This window comes from Saccopteryx leptura, chromosome X (assembly GCF_036850995.1).
Source record: "Saccopteryx leptura isolate mSacLep1 chromosome X, mSacLep1_pri_phased_curated, whole genome shotgun sequence".
NCBI classification, from domain to species: Eukaryota; Metazoa; Chordata; class Mammalia; order Chiroptera; family Emballonuridae; genus Saccopteryx; species Saccopteryx leptura.
In genome coordinates, this window is record NC_089516.1 from 82,156,546 (window position 1) to 82,169,321 (window position 12,776).

The 12,776-nt window shown below is 45.0% G+C and overlaps 1 protein-coding gene across 2 annotated transcripts in view; it reads right to left on the reverse strand.

Annotated features, from left to right (window-relative positions):
• The window catches only part of DRP2 (dystrophin related protein 2), a 48,561-nt gene that overhangs the window by 4,155 nt on the left and 31,630 nt on the right, over positions 1 to 12,776 (reverse strand). For both annotated transcript variants that reach the window (XM_066357491.1, XM_066357492.1), the window contains 10 exons: positions 12,668 to 12,753; positions 9,885 to 10,042; positions 9,381 to 9,547; positions 7,414 to 7,525; positions 6,049 to 6,185; positions 5,693 to 5,758; positions 5,385 to 5,450; positions 4,377 to 4,520; positions 1,727 to 1,964; positions 233 to 353 (listed from right to left, as the gene is read on the reverse strand). In XM_066357491.1, the coding sequence (XP_066213588.1) occupies positions 233 to 353; positions 1,727 to 1,964; positions 4,377 to 4,520; positions 5,385 to 5,450; positions 5,693 to 5,758; positions 6,049 to 6,185; positions 7,414 to 7,525; positions 9,381 to 9,547; positions 9,885 to 10,042; positions 12,668 to 12,753 (1,295 nt within the window). The remainder of the gene's footprint in view (positions 1 to 232; positions 354 to 1,726; positions 1,965 to 4,376; positions 4,521 to 5,384; positions 5,451 to 5,692; positions 5,759 to 6,048; positions 6,186 to 7,413; positions 7,526 to 9,380; positions 9,548 to 9,884; positions 10,043 to 12,667; positions 12,754 to 12,776) is intronic.

A 12,776-nucleotide genomic window follows, 5' to 3' on the forward strand; every position in this document is an offset into this window, starting at 1 on the left:
GAAACCCACAGCATTTGTGTCTTCCCAGCACAATATTTAGTACATGAGGAGTGCTCAATATACATGTGTAGAATAAACAAATGAATGAATCAGTCAATAAGCCAATCATGCCTGATGCTAATCTCAAAGCTATGAGGCAAAACCAGACCTAACCTTAGCAGAACCTTAGGCAGGAGATCTGGGGCAAGACAAAGCATGAAGGAAGGGGCTGGGAGGGGCTGGAGAAACTTACCTGCAGCCTCCGTGTCTGGAGTAGTCTGGCCCTTCTCCTGGGGATGACTGCCTTCTGACTGCTGTGGAGAGGAAGCTATGGACGAGCCTGCAGAGCCATTGCCATCTGATTCGGTGGGTGGCTAGCAAGAGGTAATGCATAACTTAAGTGACTTTGCCATCTTGACCTTACTTTGACAGATTCCTGAGCTTTGAAGGGGCCTTAGAGACCTTATGCCCATCTCTTTGCCCTTGGACTTTAAGAAACTTTGGTAGTGCCCCAAACAGTGATCTCCCATTTCAGGAAACTTCTTAGAATATTTAATTATCAATTAACTTCTTTGTTCAACAACATATGTCAAAGTCTCCCACTTTTTATAAGAATGACACCGCCCCTCAAGGCCTCTTGCTGCCATTCCAGCTATAAATAAGCTGTTTAGAACCCAATTCTCTCTAGAAATGTATAGTTACACACCTGATCCTCAGTTTATAACATATTATATGTCAGGACTTCGAGGCACCTACAGGCCATCCCTTGTGAGGATCTGGGGAAGTGGCAAAGGGTGTTATCACCTGATACGTATAATGACAACAGGTAACATTTATCAAGTGTTTATTATATTCCTGGCATTGTGTTAAATTCTTTAAATGCACTAACTCATTTTATGTTTACCACAATTCCATGAAGCTAGTATATTATTATCCCTGTTTGACAGAGGAGGGTACTTTGGCTTAGTGAAGCTAAAGAACTCTCTTAACACCCCACAGCCACTAATTGGCAGAGCCACATTCAAACAGGGCAGTTTGACTCCAGAGTCACACCAAAGCATCTACACACAATCTATCAAAGAGGAAAGGAGAAAACATATAACAAGAGCTCCCTTCAGAGAAGCATGGCCAAACTTGCTACTTTCTAGCAAACATATTAGCAAAATCAAGGTTTTGGATGATTCCTTGAACTTTGTTTTTTCAATACCAGATTCAAATGGGTTGTAGGAAAGTGAGCTCTTAGAAGTCCTTCCTCTGCCTCACAGCCCACAATGGCTTGAGACTAACACACAGGGTGGAACAAAAGCTAGATGGAAGAGAATTGGCCAAGCAATAAGACACACCAGGCCCTTCTTTTCCCCTCCTTCCCCAACTGTCATCCCAGTTCTCTTCAAGTCATTTGGAATGTAAAGGGGGGAGAAATGGTGATGGAAGGAGACTTGACTTGGGGTAGTGAACACACAATACAATATACAGATGATGTATTATAAAATTGTACACCTGAAACCTATATAATTTTATTAACCAATGTCATCCCAGTAAAGTCAATTGGAGGAAGAGAGAGGAGGAAGAGGAAGAGAAAAAAAGAAGGAGAAGGAAGAGCAGGAGGAGGTCATCTAACAGCCATGGCGAAGGAGCTCTTCTTTCCTCCCCATTGTCACACTCCCCAGCTCCCCATATCTACTCCCAGCTTCACCTCTACCCCCTGCAGGGGTTTCTCTGGCCCTTTTCCTGGTTTCAGCCTCACCTGCAGGAGCAGTTCCCTTAAGCGCTGCAGCTGGGACTCCAGTTGCTTGTTGTGATCTTCAAGGATCTGCATGCGTGTCTCCAGGCGGCTCTTGTGCTGCCGAAGAATCCGGGCCTCAGCCAGAAGCTCCTCATTCCGATCGTCCTGTGCCACATCAGCAGAGCCCTCAGCCAGGGTGGGGGCCTCAGCAGCTTCCTCATGCTGCCACTTCAGGCGCCTTAGCTCTCCCTGTAGAATCCTGCCAAAGACAAGGAAGCTAAGCCCTGTGGCCTTAATGAGGTGTTGACTGTCCAGGTCCCAAAGGACCCATCAGACCTAGTTATAAGCAATCCCTTGGCTTTCCCCTACCTACACCCACCCTAGCCGTGTTATTGTTTGCATGGCCATAGCCACTTCGTCTCTACCACATATGTCATTTACTCTGCCATCCTTGGATCTCAGAGCAGAGAGAGCTGACATTTCATATAGCAAATGCCTCAGGGATTTAATATGCTGCTTCGGGGATTAATTCTGACCTTAAAATCAGGCAGAATACAGTCTGAGAAAGAAGTAGTAATAACAATAAAAAAATATGAGGCATTAGGGCCACTGACTCACCTACTCCATTTTTAGATTTTTAATAGCCATATTATAAACAAAATATCTCCCATCGTGCCACTTCTGTAAACTACCCTCCTGTTTGGCCCACTTGGAACACTCATGTTGAGTCATCAAGAAAACAGATTCCGCCTTAACAGGCGGTGGCGCAGTGAATAGAGTGTCAGACTGCGATGCAGAGGACCCAAGTTCAAAACCGCGAGGTTGCCAGCTTGAGGGCAGGCTCATCTGCTTTGAGCAAGGCTCACCAGCTTGAGCCCAACGCCACCAGCTTGAGCAAGGGGTCACTCAGTCTGCTGTAGCCCCCCAGTCAAGACACATACGAGAAAGCAATCCATGAACAACTAAGTTGCCACAATGAAGAATTGATGTTTCTCATCTCTCTCCCTTCCTGTCTGTCTGTCCTTATCTTTCCCTTTCTCTGTCTCTCTCTCCGTCTGTCACACACACAAAAAAAGATTCCGAATAAATGGTCTACTTTAGGTGCAACAGAATTGCTCTCCCCATTGTTCCCCAAGGCCTGCCCAATGCTGCTTTAATGCAGTGCTTCTCAAACTACCTGCAACGAAGACTTACTGGGATGATCACTTTGTAAGGTACATAAATGTCTAATCACTATGTCATATACCTGAAACTATTATAATATTTTGTCAACTATAGCTGAAAAAAATTTAAAATACCAGGCAAAATTTTTAATCCACTGTGGACCAATTTGTGGTCCAAATGTGCATGGCTAGTACACAGTTCACATCACAAATGACTTGCCACACAAGTTCAACAACAGTCAAACTGGTCTATACCTTATTCAATGAAGACAAGTCCACTAATTATGTGCTGGGATGTTATAACAATGTCAAATTGCTATAAGAGTTTCTAAAAGTTTACTCTCTATTTCTGTATTTATCTCACACACTGGCCCTCTTCTAAGGACCTGCTACTCCCCACCCCCCAAAAAAATGCAGGAACTCAGGTTCCAAACTAGACCCATGAGTCAAATTCTGCATCTTCCCAAGGTCCCCAAGTGACTTCTATGCTCACTACTGTTTGAGGAGCACTGTTCTGACAGATACTAGGATTTCACTGCACACCCCCAAAGTGGTTTGGGCCCTTTTCAGGCCCCGTCTGCCATCAATAGTTTAGGGAATTAATGATATTCCTGTTATCAATTCACCTTCTCTCTTCCAGTGCTCAAATGTGCTATGCAGTTTCACCCTCTTTTATTACTTTTTTTTTTTTTTTTGCATTTTTCTGAAGCTGGAAACAGGGAGAGACAGTCAGACAGACTCCCGCATGCGCCCGACTGGGATCCACCCGGCACACCCACCATGGGGCGATGCTCTGCCCACCAGGGGGCGATGCTCTGCCCATCCTGAGCATCGCCATGTTGCGACCAGAGCCACTCTAGCGCCTGAGGCAGAGGCCACAGAGCCATCCCCAGCGCCCGGGCCATTTTTGCTCCAATGGAGCCTTGGCTGCGGGAGGGGAAGAGAGAGACAGAGAGGAAGGCGCGGTGGAGGGGTGGAGAAGCAAATGGGCGTTTCTCCTATGTGCCCTGGCCGGGAATCGAACCCGGGTCCTCCGCACGCTAGGCTGACGCTCTACCGCTGAGCCAACCGTCCAGGGCTCTTTTATTACTTTCACTAAGTATAATACTAAATATCTCTTTCCATTCCAACCCTGGACATTCCTTGAGGGAAGAGGTATGTATACTCTTCTGTATTCTCTGGATTTATATTCTTTCTGTTTGCTTCTAGTGGGCACTTGAAAATATTTGGGTTGAGTTAAAGGGATTCAAATAATTACTAGAATAGCTAGCACATATTGAACACTTACTATAAGCCAGGCATTGGCTAACACATTATATGCCTGGTCATTTGATCTTCCCAAGTGTCCCTAGGAGGGAGGTACTATTACCATCGCCTCCATTTTACAGATGAGGAAATGGAATATAACTTGTTTGTGGCCACAAAGCTAGCATGTGAAAGTATCAGGACTTGAATTCAAGCTGTCTGACTCTAGAAGCCACATAGCTCTGTGTCATTGCCATACCCACCGGTTCTCATCCTCTAGGTGGGCCAGGATCTTCTCTAGCTCCCCCTTGCTTTCTGTGGCCATGCTGCATGGAGCCTGCTGTCCAAACCCTGGCTCCCGGTCTGTGATGGGGCTGGAGTGCCGCAGCAGATACTGGTCCTCATCTCTGCATGGGTGTGAAGAGGAAAGGAGATGGCCGAGCATTGAAACAAGAACCAGCTCAGGGCATGAGTTCTCAGCTCCCAGCTCAAGCCTCAGGAGACACATGCCGGAGGATTCACTTCTAAGTCACACAGAGAGGGAAAAGACCATGTACTCAGGCTTAAGAGCAATGGAAGTATTCAAAGGTGGCTGAGGACATGGTTAGGTATACCAGGAGAGAGTGCTTTTAGTACACTGGATCTTCTGGGTTCTACTTAAAGTGCCCCGGGAAATGATTCCTGTTCTGTGCTATTCTTCCACCCTACTTACCACCCTTCACTTCCCCACCAGCAGAGGGATCACTGCATGCCTGAATCCTAGTTAGGGCCAGATCGATGCATGTAGCTAGCAGCTCCTAGGCCATCTGTGAGCAGGCAAGGTACCTCCTTAGAGATTAAGGGCCCATTCTTGGGGCGATAGCACCCAGAAGTCTTTCTAGCCACACTTCAGTCAAGTCCCTGGTGTCTCAACAGGGTTGCTGTGACACTAGCTGGAGCTTTGATAATGGCTCATTTCTGCATAGATGAGAGATTATTCTTCTCCCCTCAAAGCTGGACATAGAAGGATGGGATCTTGAAACAGAAAGGAGACTAGGCAGATGGCAGGGAGATAGCACATCATTCATTCCTTCCACTGGGTTGATAGAGGGAAGACGGCTTCTCTTACTAAACGCTGTTCCCAGAAAGCAGCCTTTCTTCCTTAGGGCATCAAAGGCCATAAGCAGCATACCCCCTCCCCTTGAGGACAGACCCTTCCCAAATAAATGGTGGTGGAGGGATCCTAAAGAGAACTAGCTATTCCTGGAAAAGGAGCAGGTGTGAAAACTCACATGCTGTCATCTGGGGACAGGCTGTCATTAAAGAAGGAGCAATTCTGACTTTCCATTTCAGCAAGCCTGGGGAAAAAGAGCAGGAACAAAAAGGAAAACAGGATGTGGGGCCGGCTTTCATCTCAAGGACTCTAACCCCACAATAGGATCATCAGTTTGGTGGGCTGCCCCAACCACACCTAAGCGTTAGGCCTTGCTGGCCTAACCCCACTGTGCACAGACCCCTGGCCCTGACTCCCTTTTTCCCAACTGCAAACCCCTTCCCCATGAGGCTCCTTACATTCTCTCTCCCCCAAACCCGGCAGTACCTGCTGGCAAAATGCTCAATGCGGGAGTGTGTGTCAGCATGTGGCAACCTCGGGGAAGAAGCTGGCCTAGAAGAAAGCAGCAGAGACTCAGAGGACCAAAGACTGGGCAGCTGGGCAGGCTGTTTCCTCATCGTCACCCTCCCAGCCCCCTCCCCTGCACCAAATTAGTGAAGTGGGCAAGGGCCGATGAGGACAGGATACAGAGACCAGATTTACAGAGTCTAATTCGCAGGCTGGATTCCCAGCCAGGCCCAAGTGCAACCGCCCTGCCACCAGTCAGATTTGCCCTGGAAAAGTCCTCTAGCCCACACCACATGCAGCCTCTTCATGCATCCAGGCTGGCCACCGGTACTCACGTCTCACTGCAGTCGGTCTCCAGCACTGATTGCACAGGCAGATAACCTCGCTGGGGGTGTTTGCTGAAATAATGCTTTGAGCGGAATTTGTTCTTTAAGGTTTTGGCAAAGTCCCTCATATTCTCACTGGATGTGGTCTGAGGGGAGACAGGTAGAGAGACTCACCTTAAAGGCTTTGGGATATGACGGTACGTGTGCCTGGTCCCCTAGAGCACCGAATGTGACTGGTCCTCCACTCTTGTTTGTGCCTACCACACCCCAGTCCTAGTAAAAGGTCTAGAAGGACACATGCCCAACTGAACACTGGGTGCCTTGGAGAAGTTGAACCAAATCAGTGGGGACCAGGCTGAGGAGAGGAGAGGACTTTTATTTGATACTTTAAACACCTCTATATAATTTTACAATGATATATATTCGTTAATTTTTAAAATTTCATTTATATAAATTCCAGGGACATGGATGAGCAGGAGGTAGAGGATTACCAGTCTATCATCTTAAGCCTCTGTGTGACTTTTATAATATTTACTTTAAAATGATAATAAGAAAAAAATAAAGGGCAAGGTGTTTGCTCCCACTGGGTCATATATGTTACTGGGCCAACAGAATTTGGAGAAGAGATGTGGCTTGGAGAGATGGATTATGGGTAGAAAGGTGGTATGGTCAGGTGCAAGGGAGCAGTGGAGGGAACTGGGCACCTGTTTGCAGCTTTGGGACCAACTGTGGGATGGGACAGGATAAAGGACTTGAGGGAGCACAGTCAGGTCAGACAGCTAAGTCTCAAGCTGTGGATCCTGAGCACAGCACAGGACAAATTCTGCAGCTGGAGCTCAGGGATGCTGACTAATCTGGACTCAGGGGGCTCTAAAGGGAACAGTTTCCAATGAAAACCAAGTGAAATTGGGGACTCAGGGAGAAAACATATCCTCTCCTCACCCCCAAGTGACTGAGTAATTAACATGAAAACAAACTTTGTTATTAACTGGAAGGGATAGAAGCAGTGACAAAGTTGCAGGTCAAGACCAGGAAATAGAAACAATACAGGAAACTAGGCAGAAAAAAATATAGTGAGCAACAGACTTGTTGCCTGCAGCTGTCTTCCTATTTTTTCCTGAAACTTCTCTCTGCAGGAAAATAGTGTCTTTAAAATGGCCCAGAGGGGGATCCTACCACCAGCCGCAGCCCTGCTGAGGGAGAAGGTCTGCTGGAGAAACAGAGGCCTGAATCCTCCAAATTGGCAAATCATCAGGACTGTTAGGAGAATGCTCCTCAGAAAGCAGCAGATAGTGGGCCAGTGTGCGGCTAACTAGCTCAAGGGCCCAGACCTGACAGCGGCCTCTCCCTCCCACTTTACCACAGGCTCCTTACCGGGGTATAGTACTCCATGATGGGATAGTGCAGCTTGTTGCCTTTGCTGGCCCGGCCTGTCAAGAAGCAGGTCTGACAGATGTCCACGTTAAACTGTTTTAGACTCCGGTACCTTGGGGGAGAGGAGAGGTGGCAGGACAGAGGATCAAAGGGAACATAGTGACTTCCCTACTCCCTTAACATCCAAATACACACACATTAGAAATGGGTGGGGCATGAAGTCATAATGCGTCCAACCATACATAGCAGTGGCTGAGCCTTTACTAAATGACTAGAGAACATACATGTCCATGAAATTACACGCTCAGACTCCTAGGAAGTATGGGAAATAGCATTGTCTCACCGTAATTTTTAAAAGTAAGGGGGTGAAGGTATAAATTGCTCATGATAACAAATAGCTTTCTAAACAAGTATGTCCCCAAAGAGTCCAGTTTCAGAAGTACCACTACCCACACTGGAGAAGTTACTCTTCCGATACAAAAGCTGCTTATTCTACCAACCCTTGGGCAACTTGGCTAAAAGTAATTTCCAAAAGCTTTTTTAAAAAATAATAACTGGGAAATGCTGAGGTCGCCGGTTCGAAACCCTGGGCTTACCTGGTCAAGGCACATATGGGAGTTGATGCTTCCAGCTCCTCCCCCCCTTCTCTCTCTCTGTCTCTCTCTCCTCTCTCTCCCTCTCTGTCTCTCTCTGTCTCTCTCTCTCTCTCTCTCTCCTCTCTAAAAATGAATAAATAAAAAATAAACTTAAAAAAATAATAATAACTGTATTACTACCCAATATAGACTAACTCTTTGGATCCAGTTATAAAGCCTGGCTGAGCTGCCCAGACCTAGTAGTATATAAAATGGTGAAATGCCTAGATTTAGAGAAGACCGAGGGTCAAACATCTGGTCCTGCTATAATATATATCCTGATCTATATTAACCAGCTATGTGAACTTGGGCAGGTCACATTCCATTTCTTTGCCACATTCGCTTATTAAAATCAAGATGGTTGTGAAGAGAGTATGTGTTAGCATTTTAAAAAGTCAAAAAATTGCCCTGGCCAGATGGTTTGGTTGGTTAGATCATCATCCTGATATGCAAAGGTTACCGGTTTGATGCCCAATCAGGACATCTACAGAAACAGATTGATGTTGTTGTCTCTCTCTCTCCCTCTCTCTCTAAAATCAATGAATAAATTGGTGGTGGGTACATGCTGTGGGGTGCTGGAGCTGCCCCACACAGCTCATATGAGCCAATTGTTAAAATTTCAGGGATTTTCCAAGCCGATTGAGAAATACAGCCATTATTTTAAAAATAAATTATATAAACTCACAATGAAGTATATGATATTAAAACAGAAGTAATAAATACTCAAAACTCATCACCTCCTAATTATTTTACTATTATCTACACCCCTGAGGTTGTTTATGTCTATTGGATCTGCATGGTGGAAATACTGTAAAGAGTGTGCAACTGCACATCTCTTTCCGACCTCCGGTGGGTAGCCAGACATCAGCCACAGTGGGAGTATTTACATCATAGAAAATAGCAAATGCTACAAATTGGGTTTCCTTCTTGCTTTCTAGAGAGGCAGCTGTGAACCATTTGCCAGCATACCATTTGTAATATAGATGCTCTTATGCTAGGAAGCTGGGGTTTCTGGGTTCTATTTAATATTTCCTGGGAAACCACGAGCAACTTACTTCCCTTTCTGTGCCGTTCCCTCACACACCCCCTTTGACTTCTCTGTATGTTTTTGTAGGTCTGAAACATTTCATAATACAATTAAAACAAAAAGAAAATATTTCTGATTGTTTAAAAAGTTAAACTGCAGTAGAAAAATTACTAAAATATATAACAATGTACAATTGATTAGCTATAATTATATAATTATGAAATATATTTTTTTGAATACATAACTTATTTGCAACACGGTTTACTTACAGTTATTATCATTCCATCAGGTATTGTTTTCCCTACCTGAAGCCCTTAATGGGGCACTGCCTACAGATAGAGCACTTAGTCTGATGCTTCACTTGCTCAGCAATGGTGACCCGATGCAGAACAGCCAGCCATACCATGGACTGGGGCTCCAAGTTGACCCATTCCAAGAACTGTGAAGCTTCAATGACTGGTTTCCCAGTGCTCTAGGAAAACAAGAAGCCAAATGGTAATAACTGAGGCCCAACATGTCTTATTCATTGAATGGCAGCTCTCAGAGGAGCAGGAGAACTAGCAAGGCCTGGATTGGCTTAGTTTCCAGAGGTGTCTACCTTCTGTCCTGTCTTAGTAGACTTGGCACCCTCCCTGGCAGGACTCTAACCCTAAAATCCCAGAGAACCCTCTTCCCTGTTGCTCCATCCCAGCAAACTCCCTTACATCTGACTAGTTCAGATCAAAACCCTAGCTCTTAGTCCTCCCTCCCTTCTTTCAACCCTCCCTCCCATTACCCCTCCCTTCTACCTTCCCCAGTTCCATACTCACAAAACGGAAGCAACTACGGACACTGGGCTCCACATTGCTGCCCCCAAAGGCTGCCACTTCCCCCAGCTGACGGGGCACCTGAATGGCCTCATGAAGCAGGACACCAAGGTGGCGCTGGTCACACTGGCTGCCTGAGTTCGCTACTTGGCTGAAGAGGTCTGCTGGCCCCACCAAAAGTCGTGATCAACCCCGATGTAGGAATGGCCAGAGAATAGTACAAGGAAAAAGAGTAGAAAAAGAAGACAGAGAAAGAGACATAAACTTAGCTAATGACTTTTGAAATTGGAATACCTAGAGGACCATTCGTGAACTTCTAGAAGCCCGAGTTCTAAAAGGAGCATTCTCTGAGTTCAGAGAGGAAAAGTACGACAGACACAAGAGAGAGAATATCAGAAAGAGAGGCTACAGAAAGAAGGACAGAGAGCAAGCTGTGTGTAAGGGCAGTGCCAGACACAAACGTAACACTATTGGGAAAACAGACTCTCAAGAAGCAAGATTAGAAGGTATGTGACTCAGTGGTGCCTGAACATGAGTCACAGCTTGTGTGCCCTATCCCATCCTAGCTTGTGTAGTCTGAAACTATAGTATTATCTCAATTATCCACACAAATGGAAAGGAACACTGGCATGGATAATCCAAAAACAGGAGATAATTTAAGAGATTGATCATCTAAGACAGCGGTAGTCAACCTATTTATACCTACCGCCCACTTTTGTATCTCTGTTAGTAGTAAAATTTTCTAACCGCCCACCGGTTCCACAGTAATGGTGATTTATAAAGTAGGGAAGTAACTTTACTTTATAAAATTTATAAAGCAGAGTTACAGCAAGTTAAAGCATATAATAATAATTACTTACCAAGCACTTTATGTCAGATTTTCTCTAAGTTTGGCAGAATAAATCTTTATAAAACAACTTACTATAGTTAAATCTATCTTTTTATTTATACTTTGGTTGCTCCACTACCGCCCTCCATGAAATCTGGAATGCCCACTAGTGGGCGGTAGGGACCAGGTTGACTACCACTGATCTAAGAAGTATCTCTAAGTGACTATGAAACAGACTGTGGTACTTTTATTTGAATATGAGCTACATCTGCCCTTGTGGGAACTCTCCCACCCCACCCCAACCTTAGAAAGTCTCCTCTAGAGATTATTGTCTGTCTGCTTCATATCTCACCTACAGCTTAGAAAACACACAAACATGGAAGACAGAGGGCCTAGGTTTTAGTATTGGATTCATTACTGACTAGCTTGTAGAACCTCACGTAAGTCATGAAACTCTTTATGCTTCCGTTTCCTTACTTGTAAATTCAAGACAAATAATCATTGTCCACCCCATCTCAAAGGAATGTTGGGGAAAATAAATAATGTCATAGCTATGGGCATGCTTTGAAACATTTTCTTCCCTGTAAAGTTTTTCCAGACTGCTGTTATTTCTCTTTTATGATCTGCCATTCTGATTAGTCTAATTAACACTTTATAAAAACTGATTTCTGTGTACTTCTGGCTCCTCCTCTGCACTGTAAACCACTCAGGCAGGGATCACGTCTAACTGAACCTAGTACTTACCACATTTAGCACAGTGGTCAACACACAGTCAGCACTTGACAACTAAAGATGCGGCTGTAGAAAAGATGAAGGATGGAGGGGAAAGCAAAGGTACTATCCACCAGAGAGGTTAAAACTACAGAATTCTCTATCTCCCAGAAATGGGAATTACTGCACCCTGTCCATATAATCACATGGGAAGTCTCCAGTAGAATGTGTGACATGGCTTGAGCTCCAGACTGGACAGGGAGAAGCCTGATAGGCCATGGGGAAATAGAACTGGAAAGTCCAGGCTCTGAGTACCCCAGCTGTGTGTAAGGGCAGTGCCCGACACAAACGTAACACTATTGGGAAAACAGATTCTCAACAAGTAAGATTAGAAGGTATGTGACTCAGGGGTGCCTGAACATGACATGAGTCACAGCTTGTGTGCCCTATCCCATCCTAGCTTGTGTAGTCTGAAACTATAGTATTATCTCAATTATCCACACAAATGGAAAGGAACACTGGCATGGATAATCCAAAAACAGGAGATAATTGCCAGTCTTAAAGGACAATGTTGGCCTCTTCCCACTTCAACCACTAGATTTAAGAGAAGATGCTAACTCAGATCCTGGTAAAGAAATTACATCAGATTAGGAGAAACCAAACCCACTAGAGTAACACTGGGAATAAACACAGGCCTTAGGCCCATCTTAGCCTTTGTCTATTATGGGTTCTTTAAAGCAGTGGTCCCCAACCTTCATTGGGCATGGACCGGTTTAATGTCAGAAAATATTTTCATGGACCGGCCTTTAGGGTGGGACGGATAAGTGCACAAAATAAAATTATGCGACCGGCATAAAAACTGTGGTATTTTTAAATATAATTGTCGAACTTACGAGACAAGTGTCAAGAGTGAGTCTTAGATGAATGTAACAGAGGGAATCTGGTCATTTTTAAAAAATAAAACATCGTTCAGACTTAAATATAAATAAAACAGAAATAATGTAAGTTATTTATTCTTTCTCTGCGGATGGGTACCAAATGGCCCACGGACTGGTACCAGTCCACAGTCCGGGGGTTGGGGACCACTGCTCTAAAGTATCCTGGACCAGGAAGTATCACAAGGTAATCCTGAGCAGCCCTCTGCTGAGTCAGAGGACCTACCTTCTACTTGTCTTATACCTTCCTTCTTCCCACCACACCTCTCCCTCCACCACACTCCACTTCCAGACTTTGAACTTGTACTCACACTGCAGTTTTTCCTTCACTTCTGTGCCACACAGGCACGCGATGCCAGTCTTAAAGGACAATGTTCGCATCTTTCCACTGCGACCACTAGATTTAAGAGAAGAGACTAA